Source organism: Larimichthys crocea, chromosome III (genome assembly GCF_000972845.2).
Source record: "Larimichthys crocea isolate SSNF chromosome III, L_crocea_2.0, whole genome shotgun sequence".
NCBI classification, from domain to species: Eukaryota; Metazoa; Chordata; class Actinopteri; family Sciaenidae; genus Larimichthys; species Larimichthys crocea.
The window spans coordinates 14,518,022-14,537,219 of record NC_040013.1 but is presented as its reverse complement, the minus strand read 5'-3'; the positions used below and the strand labels follow the sequence as shown (position 1 = coordinate 14,537,219).

Here is a 19,198-nt window from a genome sequence, read left to right as displayed (position 1 = left end):
TTGCAACACTGTAAATATACTTCATAATAATATTCAGATCTATTTAATCACAATCACAGGCCGCAATCCAAATTGTAAGATTTTTCCCCTCAAATTTGAAATGCCCTGTAGATTGCCACATAAAAAAGATTAAAAAGAGCCTTTGAATTTCTTTATTTGCACAATTAAAATACTGAATTAAAGATACAACACAGGTTTCAAATGGTAATTACAACCTGGATTTAATTTAAAGTTGTATACAGGAGTCAAAAGACGGTGGCTGCATGACCCTTAGTTTGCTCTTACAACACAGAGCTGCTTGTCATTCAGGTTAAAGCAAGTTTGGAAACAGAAGTATGAGGACATTAAACACATCTTATTACCAGATTAACTAATGTTAATGAATTTACCTTGTTACCCAGCAATCTCTATGAGTTTCAACAGTAGATTGTGGATTTCTTATATTGGGATATTGATCGAAAATCTTCAGATCGCGCACCTCTAATTAGAAAAACATTATAAATGTTAATCTGTAAAGTAACCAGTAACTATAACAGTAAAATAAATGTATTGGAGTAGATGGAGTAGATCAACCAGTACCAAAGAGACTAAATGTGGCTGCATGAGTCTATTGCATGTCTAATTGTTTCTATTTTCCACTTCTTTCGGAATATCAATGAAGCAGAAAGCTCACAGAAATAAGCTGAAAAACCCTGATGGGCATATACTGTACTGAAGTCAAAAAGCCATGTATCTGCTTTGAATGAATGTGATATTTTTGGCAGAAATTACATTTTGATCCTGGGGCAAGGTAAAGTGGGCACAGCTCTCAGAGATAACAAATTGACATTCAAGGCAAATAGAAGTGTTGTTTTGACAGAAGATAAGAAGTCTGCACTTTTTACTCCTCGCTCCATTTGAATCCTGATGTTCTTATTATTCTGTGCTTCTTTAATTCAAGTAACATGGGGACATGTTGGAGACTTTTCTTTCCTATGGACTCTTATGTTCACGTTAATTGCCCTCTGAAAAACAACACATACACATTTGTGCTGAAACCTTGATCTATGCATCTCTATATACTAGTGTTCAGCTTTCTTCTCTGTTCTTTAATGTCAACCTGCGAGCCTCTTTATAATATGTCTGCTTTTTGGTTTTGCTATCCAGTAGACCCGACTTTAACATTATACTAAATTATATTGTATCAGACATTTTTACCCATTTTTCTGCTAGTTCTGTAGCTGCTTTATTCACTATATCTTAGCATATAGCTTAAACGCACACTAAATATGCCTCCCTTAAAAAGTAGATTGCAGTTCAAAAACCATTCAGAAACTCAGGGGTTTTACCTTTGTGTGCGACGTGTTCTTATTACGCAGACTCAGACAAAATGAGAGCAAAGCATGGCAGCAGCATTGCTAATCAACCTGATGAATAGCCCTGCTTTTAATCATCCCACAGACAAATTGTCCTTCCAGTATTCAGAAGTATAATGTAGTGCTCTTGGGTCATTTACTTTTATGCTGTACAAAGTAATGCACTGGCTAATTCAAAGAAACACAACAATAGACATACATACAAAGGCAGCTAGTTTACAGCATAGAACAAAAAATAATAAAAAATTAAAATAATAAATTATGAAAGATTGAACTGAAATAGAACCAGCAGGGGTCACAATATGTTATTCAAACAATGCAATTTCAATTTTAAATTAACAAACGAACAAAAGTTTAATTATCACAGCCGTGTTGGCTGACTTTTCGTCTATGGCAAGATTCTCAGATGAAAGGTGAAACAGAGCCTAATATGCTAATTCTCTGACTGTATCTACATCAACGAACAGCGACCCATTTTTAATAGAGTCTCAAGTATCTGCTACAACAACCCCCACTGATTGGTGAAGGAAATTCAGTGCCCTCACCCTCCAGTTTGCATTTTGCAGATGACCTGACAACACTATGGAGATAAGAAGCATGATTAGTAAGCAGTGAAAGTACTTTCGATGTGTGAGTGTGTGCTTTGATTGCTGTGTGGGAATGAATAGGAAATATTTTCACACATCCAGTCTATGTATGCCATTAAACCCAAATTGAGAACAGTCACCACCGTAACAAATCGAGCTCCGTACAATGCACAGATGGACATCATATAGATTAGCGCATCATGCTATTACTGCAATGTTTTGTAAGATAGAAATGTTGACGTCTTATTCCTTCATGAGTATAATCATAGAGAAATGTTGCTGTCTTTCACAGTGGTGAAGCAGCTCCATCTCCTTATACATTTTCCGCATGGGTGGTCCTGGTGAAAATTGACCCATTCATGCTGATGTAGCGTGAATGCTCTTGTGTACACCCTGAGCTCTACAGACACAAGAAAACCTGAGAGCATGTACTACGTCACCACTGACGGAGGTTTCACAATATGGACCTGCTTGTCCCTGGGGTTATTTTATGACGTCAGAACCAAATTGGTTTGATCAAAGCTCCTTTTCATCTTTACAGAGATTGCATTGGCCTACGCTCTGGTTTGGAAAGGAAAATACTATCTTGATTAAAATGAAACAAATAAAATGACGTTCAGGGTGCTAAAAGCTGGTCAACAATTTGATTGGCAGGAGTTGCTGCACACTAACCAGAGGGATGCGATAAAGCAACATTATGTAACTTTTCTACCATAAAATAACAAATTTGAAATCATTTTGATGATACACTCACTTGTAATTAGGCAAATGGTGCCTCTGCCATCGCTACTCTGTGCCCATCTGCCTTCACAATGTAACTTTGGACATCGGATATGATCTCCTGTGAAAAGTGTGTAATGCTTTATGGCACTAAGTCATACATGACCAACTATTTAACTTTTTTTTTGTGAAACTGGATCATATTTTACGGAGAAAATGTTTTCTGCTTTCCCTCTGATGTGCTCTGACTGCCCACCACAGCATTCTAGGATTTACAGAGTTTGCTGGTGGACAGTAAAGTAAACTGCAGCAAACTAGAGTTGCTGTTAACAAGCTGTGCTGCTGCTCGGAGCACCAGGGGAGCGTTAGTATTTACATTGGTACCACAGACATTTTAGATGACAGAAAAGAGGAGGTTTTCAGGCCCAGAGCAGGGTCGAATGCACATGGGGAGCGATGCAAGAAAAGGCAGCAGAACCAGACCTTGTAGCTGACCACTGTGTGTTCAAGCAAACCACCTGTAATTGCACCTACCTGTCAATCAAATGGCAACAGTGTTAATTATGCATAACTTTAAGCCTTAATATAATATGAACACGTGAGTTATATATATATAAAATTCACCCTCAGTACAGAAAACTAGCTATAGTTTTGTACCAGGCTGTTTTATATGGGAACTAAGATTGACTTGTAGCCAGCCTCAAGTGTTAGAACTGCAGCTTTTGGCACTTCTGCATTGGCTCCACACACAGCCACAGAGGTTGCTGCTTGCTTACTGGAAACAGGGGAAACAGCCTGGTCTATTTTTTTGTGCAGAAACAGTTTCCATGATCCTGATAGACTCATTTGTATATCTTTGGACAGAGGAAGGCTAGTTGTCATGCCATTCGGGGGCAACTTCTCTTGCTGTCGTAGGTCCAGTTGTGTGCTTTGTTGTTAGTTTTAAAAAGTTTTGGTTCTCCTTGTCAATTAGACTGACCACATGCTCTAAAACATAGAGCAGCATTTCCCTTTTCTTAACCATCGTTGGCCCAGTTCTCGACTTATTCATCCTGACGTAGGACTGAACTGACTGAACACTACAGCGATTATCAGATTCATGAAGTGGCTCATAGTGGCTCAAAGCTGCTCATTTTAATTTTTCACCTAAACTGACAGCCTGGCACAAATAGCACACATATAAGGTGCCTAATGCAGCAGAGAACATGAGTTGATTTAATTGCAACTCATTACTCCTCACTGTGTCTGGGTGTGTCGAGGTTTTGAGCTGCAGGGTGCTAAACTGCCTAATCTGTGCGGGTGATGATGGATCATTAGTGGCTGAGTATGGTTACACAACCATGTGAGGCAGAAAGAAATACGATATTCTAAATCTGAGATTCAACTGTTGAGGGTGACTGAGAAGAGTTTTTATGGAGAGCTCGACATCATCCTCTAAATAAGAATCCCATTATACTTGACTCATTATTTACTGTAAGTAAGCAAATGTTTGTGCTTGACAGGGAAGTTACTGGGAAATTATTATTAAGAGCGTGTAACGTGTATGATTTGTTCCTCTCTGTTTTACAGGTTTCAATAGGAGTGCCATCAAAGCCTTCTATTTTCACATTTGTGCCTGTTGTACGGAAATTACCATTTGAAAGCATTATTACTGAGGAAGAGAGATCTGGAGCTCTGACAGGGGAACCAAATAAGGTACAGAAGCGGCAGCACACGCCCAGGAGATTAAAAATATTATCACCAGCTACCTGCTTTTCTTACAAGGCGTTTATCAAAATGCTTGTGCTGACTTAATATGACTTAGTTAATCGACGTGCGTGTGTGTGCTTGTAGTATAACATGTAGTGTAGTGTAAGACAAACTTATTACTCATGCCTGACTCTAATGACTAATTAAAACTTCCTCCAGTTGATCACAAAACGTGCATGCAATGTAGTTTCTGAGCCTGCAGCCTCCTGTTATAATGTTCAAATTCAAATGCACCCAGACTGCTACTGAATGATCACAGCATTTGAATATTTTCTATATTTCTAATATTTTGAATCATTTCTTCTCATATTAGATGTGACAGACCTGTTCCTCACTTTATTCTGAAAATCATCAGCAATCATCTGTATGAGCGTACAAAAAACTCTTGGATTATCGACATCATTATGAGTGAAACTATAACTATAAGAGGCCCATGAGCCGGAAAATCCAACTTTCCTTTTCAAATGACTTGAGTTTCGAGAGATTAATCATGTTAGTCATGTCTTATGGAAAGGTTTTAGCAATTACAAGAAAAAACACTCACAAGCTGTAATTATTTCTTAATTTGAGAATGTGCAGTTCCAGTCAAAAGTCTGGACACACCTTCTCGTTCAATTATTTTTCTTTATTTTTATATATATTAAAACTTTGAAGTAGCACATGTGTAATTATCATAATAAAGTGTAAACAAAGCAAAATATGTTTTATATTTCAGATTCATCAAAGTAGCCACCTTTGCACACTACATTAGCAATCAAGTTGCTTAGGGCTGTCAGTATGAAATGATTTTATCTTGTATGGTTTTCACAAAGGTTTTAATATTGTAGTGAGTATGAACATGGGTGATTTTACATAATGTTTTAATACATTCTGAGAGGGTGTCTGACTCACACAGCCTACGTCAATGCATCATATTTCAAGATATGTATCAATGTCACACCATTTTAGTGAATGGCCCTGGGAAATGAATCAGATATTCTAATATTTAGGTTTTTGTCAGTTTTAGTCAATGATAGCACACAGCTGTCAGGCTGATTTACCAGCTCATCACATGAAAGTGCATCATAAAGGAGAAAACATGTCTTTTTTGGCATTTGATTGAAGAAAAAGAAAAATAACTGATTAAAAGGCAAATACTAAGATAAACCTCTTTTCTTGATAGATGCTTTTCAAGTCTTCTCCTTTCTGATCTTGGGCCCAACTTAATGTTGAAAACTAATTTAATACACACAAGCTACGCATGCCTAACCTGGGGGCTAGTGTGGACCCCAGTGGTGTCCATTGTTGAAGGGGTTTATGTGCTATTGGTTGTCCATCCAGCATCAACATCACAGCAAGACCACAACTCTGGGTGCCTCGGGACAGCCGACTGCTTCTGCTGCCTGAAGTCAGCTCGCTGGCTGCCTGCATGAGTCTTCAAAGGGCTTCTCACTAGGGGGGTGGCACCATTAGTTTCTCAACTTCCCCCACTGCTATTACCTAAAAGAGTGGCAGCCCTTCATGTTATTAACCGTGAACATATGACTGATCAGCTGGAGACTGAACAAACCAGTATTTTAGTATAGATAGGGAGTTATTATCTTTGCATATATACATATTGGATTCTTCTTGTGTTTGAATCAACTTCATCATGCATGGCTTTATGCTCATTTCTTTCTACTTTATGAAAGCAAATTAAAAATAAAGGTTTCTTGCTGAGAATTAGACGAGACGTGTCTGTATGATAAATATGATGGTACCGGTTATACTAGCGTAGCATGAGACTGGAAATAGGGGGAAACAGCTAACTAAAAATCCACCCAGTAGCACCTTTAACCACCAAGTGCATTCATTAATATTTCTTACTTGTTTAATATGTATACAAAAAAGTCAAAAGCTTTCCCATCGGCTTCCATTATTTCAAAGCTAAGCAGCTTCTGGCTTACAGCTTCATATTTACCATACACACATGACAGTGATATTATTCTTCTCATCTAACTTTCAGCTAGAAGATGTAACAGTCTTCTTGCACAGCATCCAGAATCCTTTGTTTTACATGAAAAATACATTAAGTAGGCCTACCATTAGAAATAAGAACTTTCTGTTCTGTTCTGCGAAGTGGTAACACAAGGTAAACTTTTGTTTTTTGTTTTTGCTTTCTCACTCCACTTCCTATTCTGCACACACAATCACGCGTTGTCAAGTGCTCGGTTAAATATTCGGAGAGCAAAAAAGTAGTAATCCAAAATATAGTTAACAGCTGTTTGCACGTTGTCCTATTTAAACAGAAAGATTAGTAATACTCCTTGTGGCACGACAGCTTCTATATTGAAATGCCAGAGGGTAAAATGTAAAAGATTACCTGTGAGACAGGCGACAGCTCATTAATCCACCACTGTGATTTAGAGCAGCCTGACATTAATGTCTTGTTGAAAAGAAAGGAACAGCATATGTGTCCCTTCTCAGTATTTCAAATTAGTGAGTGTAATCTCAAGTGGTCATTATCAGTTTGTACTCTGAGTGGCCACCATTGAATAGAAATATGAGGTACTACTAACACAATACGCGGAGCTCAGAACTAATTATCTTTCCTGTTTGCAATTAGAGGGTTTTCTTTGCTTGGCCCATTGTGCGTCACGCATCATCTTCAGACAGACTGAAGTGTGTGATAGCAGGTGAGCTGATATTTTCTTTCTAAAACCCCAGCACAAATACATTTTGATCAATTTGAACCGGAAGAATGAGTTTATATTAATTTGTTAAGAACTTTGCCTGAAGCCTGAACCATGAGAAATATAATCAAATTAATTAAAAATATTGAATTCTTACCAAAATAACTATAGTTTATCACTCTGGCATGACCTGACTGTGCACTTCCCAGCAGTCCTTTGAGTCATTACGGTATTATCAGTACAGTCTCTTCATGTCAACTAGTGAAATGAAAATTCCCAGTGACTCACAGTGAATTATGGTTCTAAATATAACTGGTTTTGACAAACGATATGTGATGATATTATCGACACAAGCTGCCATTTATGTTAAATACAGTCCCAGGAATAAGTGTCATTCTGGCAGCCTTTCATTTGTGTGATTGCTGCTTATTGGCATTAAGGTAAAGGAACATCAGTGATCTACTCATTGATTTAGAAGTGTGTCATTATCATGTGGTGTCATATTTTTAGGATCATAATTTCCATAAATGTGGGAAGTCATGTGAGTACTGATACATGTTATATGCAGTTACCGTTTTAGCTCTGCTTAAATGTCACACATATTATTATGGGATATTCCTTCATGTTGAGTTGACACACAAATATTCAATAAACCACAATAATTTGACTCTTATACGATATAATGGCCTGAATGTATGCTTTGGTCAAATAACCTGATATTGATGGTAGGTGTTTTTTTTATATTTTCTAACATTTTGACAGACCCAGGCTAGCTGTTTCCAGTTTGTATGCTGAGCTAAAATAAGCAGCTGATGGCTGCAACTTCATATTTAATGCACAATATGAGAATAGCATTAAACTCTCTTTCTTACCACATTGTAACAGAATATTTTTCTGTGCCTGTAAACATTTTCTCAAGTACTGTACTTTCATTCAGCTAGCTCAACAGCTGTTTATGCAGCCATAATGTGATGCCACCCTTTAAACACCTTTTATTTAGGTTTAGCGGCCCATTAAATCCAGGTTTTGTAATTTTGCACTTTAATTTGATTGAATTTAATGGATTTGTGACCAAAAGGAGCTACAGTTAAATGAGCATGTTTTGCTCAGTTGGGAAGGGGCTTGTTAGGAAAAGACAACACAACATAACTGAATACCCTAGTGAGACTAATGAGGCTTTACAACATATGGCAAAAATAAGAATATCATGTGTATAACTCAATTTTCCCTGGTGTATAATCACCTGGAAATAAGAATCATTGTGTTTTTGTTACCTTGCACTGAGCACTAAACACTGGCTCAAGATAGGGACTTTCGGGCTTGTCACACATTTTTCTGCCACTGTTTCTCCTTTATGCTAGGAATGGAAAAGTGAATTTGGGGTATTGCATTTCTCAACTACAATGCTAGATTGCACAAAATCCTAAAACAAATTCTAACTGATGTTTTCCTCACAATCGACAGCTTGTGGCCATGTGAAGAATGACTGATTTTCCCACACTTGTTTGGCTGCCTAAACTAAACTTAAGTTTGGCTGACATGCTGTCTCTTCCAACATATTACTTCTGTATGTAGGATTTGAAAATGTTGGCAGCTTATGCTGGTAGTATTAATAATGGAACAGACAGACATTCTCAGCTATATATACAGTAGAAGGAGATAAATGTAGCGATGATGGCTTCCTACTGATTTAGACTTGCTAAACAAACTCGTTGGAGACAACATTTACTTCTTCCTCTTCAAGCTTTAAAGCCACGCGTGTACACAGACCCCTTGTCAGTTGCTCAGTTTGGCACATGTAACATGTCCTACACCAACGTCAGCAGGACATGTGCTGCATGTACATGTGAATTATATGTGTGGGGCATGTGGTGTGGTGAAACCAAGCACACCCCTGAGCTCAGAGAGGCTTGCTGAAGTTCACCTCGGGTTTTCTCAGGTTTCACTTGCTCAGTTCCTCCTAAACATTTGCTTCATTTTCTCCTGTCAGAACATAGCTGGGTCCCATGAGGAGACAACCAGGGAGACCATGTCGGATGAGGAGATTTTCAAAGCAGAGAAAGTCTTTATTACGGCGGCTGTGGAAGGAGGAGCAGGAAAAACAACCCAATCCAGGACAAAACCTCAAGTAAGTACAACATGAACACTCTCTTGGAGTCTATAACAAAGAGCTTTGACATATTACAGCATAGATATGTGTATGTGCGTGGCCTGTGTTAATATACCTTGCCAGGTTATATAAAACTTGTTGTCAGGAGATAAGTCTAATGACAGTCCAAGGTGGACATTTATTGCTTTTCAGATCTGGCAGCTTAATTAGATGCTATAATAATAACTTCACCTGCAGCTAGTCTGTTCATAGGCTGTACTTTAAAATTGGTTTATTTAAGTTCTGTGCTTCCTTTATTTAAAGCTTTATTAAAGTTCAATGCAAATTAGAAGCAAATGACAGAACTTGTTAACTTGTTAACATTGAATTTGCAGATCCGACACCTGGCTTAACAGGACTTTGAAGTGAATGTCAGATAAAGTACAATCACCCTTTAGATGCACTTTAATGAAAACCTTTTTGTTTTTCAGTTAAAGCTGTCACCGGAGTACGTGAGCCTCTCTCAAAGCAAAGCCTCTACTGCAGTCAGTGCTCAGTCTGAAAATATTCCTAACCACGTAGCTGACGGGACAGCCTCTATGGAAACAGCTGTTGATAAACACAGGGGCATTTCCCTGCAGCAGTGTCACGATACCTTTGGACTTGCTGAGGTTAGCTCGGGTTTCTTTGCAAATAGAGCGTCTGTGTCAGAAGACAGAACAAGCCCCACAAACTCAGCAGACCTGTTCCCCACCCCGGCTTCGTCCAGAGAGTCCATCCTCTCAGAGGGCTCGGACAAAGAGAAGAGCGGGTCCGTCATGCAGCTTTCCTCTGTAACCTCTCCTGTCTCCTTCAGCCGCACTATTTCTCCCTGCTCATCTGTCGTCTCTGGCATCTTCTCCCCTGCTGTTGTCCAGATCAGGAGGCACTTTCTTGCACCTGGCTCTAGTCTGATCAACACCCCTCAAACCTGTTTCTCATCCTGCGAAAGCCTGACCTCCTCTATCTGTCCCCAGTCACCTCCTTCCCGGCACCGGCCTCCTCTCACCCGACTCTCCCTCCTCACTGCTATCCTGAGAAAAGGTCGTCTTCCTGTCTTGTCTTCTGCTCTGCAGAGGCCGTACACCCCTTGCTGGCCTGTCAACCCCGTGACCCTATCTTTCTGTAACGCGTGCTCAGCGGCCTCCAGTGTGGCCTCCATTCCTCTGGAGTTTTCCTCCCGATTCTCCTCAACAGCATCTATAGATAGTCAGAGCCATAGATGTGTCACTGCTCCTCCGCCTGTGCAGTCAAATGAGTTCAGCAGAGCATGCCTTCAGACTCAAGTGAAAAGATGCTCAGAGCAGATTCGGTCAAGCAGTGCACCAAGATGGGAGCAGGTTATTTCACCCCCGCCAGTGAAGAGCAGCGCACTACCCCGAGCTCCACTACCTCTGTTTTGCTCAAACTTTAAATCTGTTTCTGCACCAAAGCATGAAGACTGTGCAACTTCCAAAGAAATGCAACACACACACATCTCCATTTCGAAATCCCCTGAGCTGAGACCCAGCAACACTCATATGTACCTCAAGGGCCATGTAGATAATAACTTTCAAAAACTCATATCCACATCCTCTAAAATTATTAAGGAGCAAGACACTGCTGCGCCCCAGAAATGGAGTCATCCACCAAATTCATCTCTTTCGAGGCTTCATGCACTTTCTGAACAACTGAGATCTCGACCTCTCTGCTCTCCTCAACCTTCACACTCGCCCAGTGTCACAAACACAGCATCACCTCTGCCTCCTTCACAAAACACCCCAGGAAAGTGTGAGTCAGGGAGGAGCTGCCCTGATTCTAAAAATGCCACGACATCCGAGGAACATTTTCACAAAGCTCACTGCCTTCCTCCTTCCCGCTACACACCCATCACTGTCCCTGGATGGCCATCACCCACCAGCCACCCCACACCTACGCCCTCTCCTGCTCCACCAATCAGAGACCTCACCCCATCCCCTTCTCTCTCTGTGCGCTCCACGCCCTCCCCAAGGCCCGGGAGTGGAATATCAGACTGCAGTGACAGGGAGGGTAAAAAAAGAAAGGTAGCCACTCTGCTTGCCATATGCATGACTTGTTTAAAACTGAGGACATTATTCAATATGTTCCCTGTGACAGTCTGTTCTCCCACGCTAGGCAGTTAAAAACAGATTCACTCACTTGATAGCCCGATATCAGGTGTTGTCCTCTGTGCGGCGCTGTTTTTAGAGTTCTATTATTTCTATCTGTTTGTCTGTGCCATATCATATATTGATTTTAGTATAGATCTTTGCTTTAGAGAGATTTCAGTCATACTGATGATTGACTCATTTGAAATGTCATATGTCAGAGAAAGAGGGAACCCATCATTGGAAAAATCGATGCAGCAGCTTACTGGTTTATACATACAGACATATATATGTCCATATACATACAGACATATATATGTCCATGGGTTATAGGCCAGACATACGTCTAGAATTTAAACTTCTCGAATTATGCTTCAGTATTAAAATGTATGTATTGTAAGCAGGGAAATATAAGTGGGACTCCTACTTACCTACTTGCTTGTCAGTGTGGAAAAGGTGTTGTAATAAGACTTTTACAGTCAGTCAAATGAGTCATCTGAGCAGCGACAAGGCGACGTGGTTTCCACTGCTGTGAAAACAGAGCAATACACAGTGCTCTTCTTGCCGCTGGGGGTCTCGAGTGCAGCTGGCTGTTTTGCATGATTAGTAGCCTGCAGCAGTGTGAGATAAAGCATGCCTGAAGAAAGAAATGGAAAGCACTCTACAAAGTCTATATTTAGTAAAACACAGAAATTTGAATTTTGAACTAATTTATATTCATTGTTTGCTCTTCTCTCTATAATCTATCTTCTAGACGCACAAGATTAAGTTAAGCTACAAATCACTTGCTGCGATTCCCACAAACACCCTTCTGTTGGATCAGCAGGTGAGCTCACTTATTTGACTCTAATCCCACTAATGAATCTTGTTAAATTGTGCTGTTAAATATCTCTATCACAAATTTGATGCAGGCACTCAAGTAAATGTTGCTATGGAGCATTGAGGAATGTAAAATGGGAATAAACTCTTAAGCCAAAAGTTTGTATTAAAAAATGCTATTTTATATAAAATAGTTAATCTTGAGTGCCCACTCATAAGGCTTAATAGAAAATTTGCATTTTGTGATTTAAAAAAAAGGATATAAAACTAATTGCATGTGGATTTACAAGCTATGATAACGCAACTGAGAGACTACCAGTTTTTAAACCTCAGTAAAAAGTCAAATCATGCTCCAAAAACAGATTGTTGTGTTATTCACACTGCAGTACATTTAGAGCTGCAGAGGAGGGAGAGCTCTCAGTAAAGAATACAGAGTAGATGAATATGAACTGCAGAGTTGTTGTTGCAGTGTTATTGTAAGATTACTGTATAATCACTCCAAGAAATCAGCAGTCCTGGCACTCTGCTTGCATTCACAGGCAATAGATGAGCAGGTAGAGAGACAAGAGAGTCCGTGTGACACGATGGACAGAAGTGCAACATTAGAAAGAGGTGATGCGGACACCCATGCTGAGGTATTACTGCACACATTTGCTTCTTTTCACTGCACTGCTTCACATGACAGATTGGTAACTTCAACAATGTTTCCTGCTTCCTGCAGATGTGCTCGCCAGCTCAGCTCCGGCAGCAGTCAGAGGAACTTTACGCAGTTATTGATGAGATATTGGCAAATTCCATTCCAGCAGTGAGTCAGAAGAAATCATATGAACTATGTACAAATGTTGATTTTAAAAATGATTTAATGTGTTTATTTTTGCAAAACATCCCAGTCAGAGCAGCAATCCAGGTCATCGACTCCCAGTGCTGGTCTGCAGGTAAAGTGTGTTTCTTTAATGTGATGTTTTAAGTTTTATGAAGTATGGTTGTATGCCATACTTCATTGTGTGTGAGTTTGGAGAAGCAGAAATAGGAATCCCAGCACAGAAGTAGAGCAGAGCACTGCTGTGGACAAGGTCAGAGAGAGAAAAAAAATCAATATAAAGTATAAGCTTTAAAAAACATATTTTTACTGTTTTTTTACTGCTTACCTGTGGCACAGTTGGGCTTAGGTGTAGAAATGTGTAAGTTATAGGGCTGAAACAATGTAATGCCAAAGGAAAGGGCTGTCTGAAGACAGGGCATTTGCCTGAAAGACTAAGATTTGCATCCCATGTGAAACGAGAAGTTTATGTTGGCTTTTTATTTTTAGAATTTGTATTTCAGAGAGCCCTAAAGGCAAATTTCTCCCAGGTGCAGAAATAATGGATAAATGAGGTGAATTTTATTACCTGCACAGACGCAGGCTAGATGTTTCTGTCTTCATGCTAAGCTGAGATAAATGACTACTTTGGAAAAACAAATTGTGTATCATCTTGTCTGTGCCGTATTTGGTATCTTTTTTGAGATGTTTAATCAAATTTTAAATTAAGTTTGTAAAGACGAACCCAAATGTTATAGTAGAGTATTAACCAGCTGCAGTATGTTTCTAAATATTGGAAAAAGAGAAACTGAAAAGCAATAAATATATCATATAACTAATGTGTCACAATTCTCCAAGGAAGCTTTCGAGCAAAATGAAAAACTGAGTAGTGCTAAGAAACGGAATAAAGTAAAAATGAGTTGGTTTAGAAAATGTCTGAGGGCTGAAATACACAATTGTTTCAAGTGAGGCAGATAGACAAAACTGTTTATATACAAATAAATAAATAAACAAATAAATAAATAAAGAAAGAAAGAAAGAAAGAAAGAAAGAAAGAAAGAAAGAAAGAAATCGTCCTGTTCTTGTCCACTAAAATGCTCTACCATCTGCCTGAATCGGTGTGATTGCAGCATTCGACTGACACATTTATTGTGGCTGGACTTGATGTCTGACAATGCAAAAGTGTCCATTCACACCAGAGCTGTCACACTCAAAGTGTAGAGCAACATGTGCTCTTATAAAGTGTATAATTTTGTTGCTTCAGTAAATATTAAATGAACAGAGATTTTATCTCTTTGTTAAAGGACGGTTTATTTATTATTAAGAGAGTTGTTAATGTACAATACTAATGTAAAACAACATCACAAAGCACGACAGATGCCCAGTCATCCTTGTTGAGGTTTTTCTATCTCTCAGCAACACATGTGGGAGTTGTGTAACCAAAATTGTAAATGGTTAAATAGGAAATACAAAAATGTCCTTAAAACCTTCAGGCCATCGAAACAAGTGCTCTGTTTTACTCAAACAGAAACTGAAATTCAAAAAATCAGCAGAGGAAATGAAAATGACTGTTCATTATTTATTAAACAGCTTGTGGTTTCCACAGAAATCAAATGTGTCAGTGTGAACTGAGATGATCCAGTTAGGGTGAAGGAAATGTGTGAATTTCAATCACTGACACAGCTGCACGAGAAGACAAAACTTAACTCTTAAACTAAAGTAAATAAGTACATTCACTTCTCGCTATCTTCAAAGTTCAGATATATTCAGTGAGTCCATGGTTTGTGTCCACCAAGGATTTCTTTTCTTAGCCATTTTGACAGTCACAGATTTGGATGAAACATTTTCATATGATTCTTTTTCTCATGTCCCCTGCTAGACGAGCCTTGTAAAATCTCTTTTTCTCCTTCAGCAGAACAGCTCATCATTTCCAAAAACCTTAGGACGTGAAACCAAATATGTGAGTAGAGTTGGGTAGTTTGGTCTGTTGAATTAAAACATGGAAAATGTTTACTCCCACAGGACCAAAGTGGCAACCTAATACAGAGTGTCACACAGTGTTTGTTTTTTCATAGTAACTTTCAGACAATTCTGAATGATGTCACCATTTTTATCATTTGTAAACACTTGGATTGTACCGCCATAGTTATAAAGAGAATATTTCCCATCAGAATTGTCTTGCTCTGTACACAGAGCTGATGTAGCCTGCAGGAACAAAGACTGACTCTTTGGAGTGTAAAGACAGGATAACAGTATGGTGACCTTTGTCAGTAGTTCAACATTTGTTTTTTCTGTGAGTCACATGAAACATGGGACCCTGACTCAGTCCACTAGCACATCTGAAGCAAACTAATCACATTGTGTGTTCTTTATGAAGGTGTGTTTTAGAATCAAAAGTAATTCACCAGTAATATATAGTTCGCCTGAAACTGTTATTTCCCTCTCCTTTCTGTACTCCTCTCACCTCTGTAAGTACATCCCTGAGATACAAGCTTTTGCTCAGGTTAAAACCATGGAGCATAAAAAATATGGACATCGTTTCTGTGATGTCACCCACAGGTTTCTTAAGAGCCGTTGTGAAGTGCGTGAGCACCAAGTGTGGTGGCTCTACCATTGTATCAGTCCTGCATCTGTTGCCTCCCGGCTAATTAAAAACTGGGTCGATTGTCAGTGCACCTGAGACATGAGACGAACACACAGTGATACACAAATAGATAAAAACAGGTTTAATAGATGATTTATGTATTGAAACTATTTCATGATGATCAGTTTGTCCATCCACTCAGAGCTTCTGTGCAGTGTTTATATATTTGCCAGATATCGACAGCGAGTACAGGCTATAGTATATATAATATTTCTGTGCAGGCACAAACATGCCAACCTCACTGTGATGGCAGTTCAGGAAGACACTGAGTGGGGTTACTTCTATCATTTTTCCAACCAAGTTTGGATGAAACCATTTCCATTTTTAAAAAGCCTCAACAGCTGTGTTCCCATGGAAACTATCCTCACGTGGGTCATTCATTCTCTGGAGTCATCGTGTTAATCCAAGCCGAAAACCAAGTAGTTCAGGCTGCGTCTATTGTTTTTCTAAGCTCGGTGTGAAGAGGGGCAGCCCACCTATAGTGAAGAGCGTATGTGCAGGCGGGCTGACCCTGTACAGTAGCATGCCGGGCAGAAGATGTTTACCAGGAAGACAACAGCTTCTTTGTTTTAGAAAACCAACCATAAGGAAAACAAAACCACAAAACAAAACCCTTACATAATACTGCCTACAGTATTTCCCAAGCTACTATAGCTGTCATGTGACATCTTCTGAATAAAGTTATCAAATGTGAGGCTTTCATAACACAGAAGTGAGTGTGGTTTCATCCAAATTAGGTTGGGGAAACGATAGACAGTGGCTTTTTCAGGAAATAGCTACCCCGTGTAATCCTCCCATTCCTAAAACCACAAAATACCTGCTGCTTTTAGTCAAGGCTAATTACATCCCAGATCCAGATCTATACTAAGGCACAGAGATAAAATACAGAGTTAAATATAAGCACAGAGATAAAATTGATATTGAGCTATGGGTGTCATTCACTAAAAGCATGTGAATGCCGTTCCCAAAATACTGAACCTTTAAAAGACGGTTTTCTTTTATGAACTAAGCGCAAAGATAGTTTTTAGATTTTGGCTCTTATTTTTTAAATAAAACTTGGTTAAAACTTATTTAGAATATAAACTACGTGTACAAATCATGTGTTCAAAACATCACAGGATAAACTGTAGCTGGCTGGCTGTGTTGAACAGAGGACAGATGTTTATGCACATCTGGCACCAAAAAAACTCACTTAATAACAAACTACTGTTTATTTCTAGTCCCTTCTGCTCCCTGTAATCAATTCATGGTGTCAGATATAAATTTCTCTCACTTTTTATGCCAAATTAGTTTTTGCTGATATTTTATTTAACTCATAACCTCTCCAGAGATAAGCCTTGATCATTTCATACTTTTGCTTGCCTTGTCAGTATTTCAGATAATAGTTGGTGTTTTTCTACCATGTCGTTTATTCAGGCATCTTTAGGTAACTTGTACCCATCTACCGGTGTGGAAAGAAACCTTATGGGTCATAAAAAGGTACACATTCAATTCATATTTAATGTAAAGTGTCTTGGAAAGCTACTTATGAATTCTTCTCTGCCGTCTAACTCTGAATCCCTCTTTCTAGACAAAGCCTGGGGTTATTCGCCCAATGACAGCCATTCCAAGACTGAGGGTGGAGGATGAAGAAGAGTTTAATCCAAACCCCTTCAGGCAGTCTGACGTCAAACAAACCTTGACAGACAACAAGAAGGTATGATGGTGGCATAAGTTGATATTACAGTGCAGGTATCTCTGTCTGTTTATGTTTTCAAACCCTCATAGTGATACACAGTAGTTTTATTTTGATTGACACCAAGATATCTAAATCTGTATTTTTATGTATCACTTACAGTCCTCATGGGTTTCAAATGTGTCCTTTAAAAGAGAACTGTCTCATAAATTTCATGACAGTTAGAGTTGACGCCAACTCACACATAGAAACTTCTCAAACTTTAACCCACTTTAAAAAAAGGAAAAAACAATTCCAAATAATACAACAAGTTAGTTGGTAAATTGACTGTACTTGTATAGCATCTTTCTAGTCTTCTGACCACTCAAAGCACTTTTACACTACATATCTCATTTATACACTGATGGCATTGGCTGCCATGCAAGGTGCCAACTGCTCATTAGTTTGAGGAGATAACCATTCATACACATTCACACCCCGATTGCGCAGCCTTCGGGAGCAATTTAGGGTTCAGTATCTTGCCCAAGGACACTTCGACATGCAGACCGGTTGATCATCTGACAAAGTTAATTTATATGAGCATGGTGAACATGTTTGTAATAAGGTGTTCTAAACTTAAGGTTCATATGAGCTTTTGATCACATCACATGTTCCTCTTCAGCAGGAAAAACTATTTGATCACATACCTGAGCAAGTTCTATTTTCTCAAGAAGACCTTGTAATTTGGTTACATTTATCTATTTATATAACATCTTTCATGAAAACATGCATCTAAAGTGCATAAAGTAACAACAATGGATAGATATTTGCAGAAATAGCACAAATAAAATTTGGCCATACAATGAGAAATATTAAAAAAATAAAAGCCAATGAGAAAAACAAAGAAAAAAGTTAAGGAACCTGTGCATAGAAACCAAGGACCAAGATGATTGAGACATAAAATTCTGGCTAAAAATATGTCTATAGAGATGGAGGCCACAGTGGCTGAAAGTGGCCCTTGTGTGTTTATGTTGAGGTTCTAGGTACAACTAGGAGTCCTGTTGCAAAGGATATGAATGACCTGCCCGCTACATATCTAAGCATTTCTAACTAATAAGAGGATCTTGAATGAATGAATTCTCAAACTAATAAGAAATGAATGCAATGACTAAAATAGATTATAATACCCCAGATAAATTATAGAGGGATTAAATGGAAAACTGCTTTTTTTTTTTTGCCTGTGGTAATCGATGGAAAGTTATTTGCCTCTTCCTTGTTCCTTGTGTATTTTTGTACATGAGTAATCGTCCCTCAGGTATCATTGCTTCAGGTTTCAATATGAGGACTGAATAGTGAAAGACTGAAAGTTTGACTCAATATCACTATTCAACAGAAACTCAACTGCATAGGGAGTAGAGAACCACATAACATTTCAGAGAGACACTTTGATCAATCAGGGCAATACTCTAAAATCAGTTTCCTCTCTCCTACCATCTTCAGACACCTTTATATATATGTACTGAGCCATCTGTTGGTGGGTAAACATCCTAAAACTCACATTTGAGGTTTGAGGTAATAGCAAACTGAGAAGTCCTCCTGCATTGTGTGTAAACACAGGCTCAGGCACCCTTACACTCCGTGCAAAGTTACGCCTCTTCACATATTGGTGCCCGAACTTCTCACACTGTCACATGTGTGTGAGTGTTTGTGCATTCTGTTTTTTGTAACAAAATTTAACATCTATCTATCTATCTATCTATCTATCTATCTATCTATCTATCATAGATTTGTGTATTAATCAATATATCTGTTGAGGTTGCTCAGGTATCGCAAATAAAGTCCTTGATAAAATTATAATTGCAGGAAGTCTCTTTATTTAACTTCTATTTCTTGATTTTACTGGATCTGTATCATAAGAGACTCTTCCTGGTACAATTAAAAGAAATATTCTATCCAGTGTAGCAGTGTAGGCAGAGTTGACATCATA

The 19,198-nt window shown here is 38.7% G+C and overlaps 1 protein-coding gene across 4 annotated transcripts in view; it reads left to right on the top strand.

Annotated features, from left to right (window-relative positions):
• mlip (muscular LMNA-interacting protein) overlaps positions 1 to 19,198 on the top strand; it is a 30,743-nt gene that overhangs the window by 1,956 nt on the left and 9,589 nt on the right. The window contains exons 2-11 of one of the 4 annotated variants that reach the window (XM_019268517.2): positions 4,232 to 4,357; positions 9,053 to 9,190; positions 9,643 to 11,232; positions 12,050 to 12,121; positions 12,654 to 12,749; positions 12,836 to 12,919; positions 13,005 to 13,049; positions 14,829 to 14,873; positions 16,974 to 17,036; positions 17,128 to 17,253. In XM_019268517.2, the coding sequence (XP_019124062.2) occupies positions 4,232 to 4,357; positions 9,053 to 9,190; positions 9,643 to 11,232; positions 12,050 to 12,121; positions 12,654 to 12,749; positions 12,836 to 12,919; positions 13,005 to 13,049; positions 14,829 to 14,873; positions 16,974 to 17,036; positions 17,128 to 17,253 (2,385 nt within the window). Of the gene's footprint in view, positions 1 to 4,231; positions 4,358 to 6,989; positions 7,066 to 9,052; positions 9,191 to 9,642; positions 11,233 to 12,049; positions 12,122 to 12,653; positions 12,750 to 12,835; positions 12,920 to 13,004; positions 13,050 to 14,825; positions 14,874 to 16,973; positions 17,037 to 17,127; positions 17,254 to 19,198 lie in introns of those variants that run through there. The other 3 variants (XM_019268516.2, XM_019268519.2, XM_019268518.2) reach the window with 3 other exon arrangements.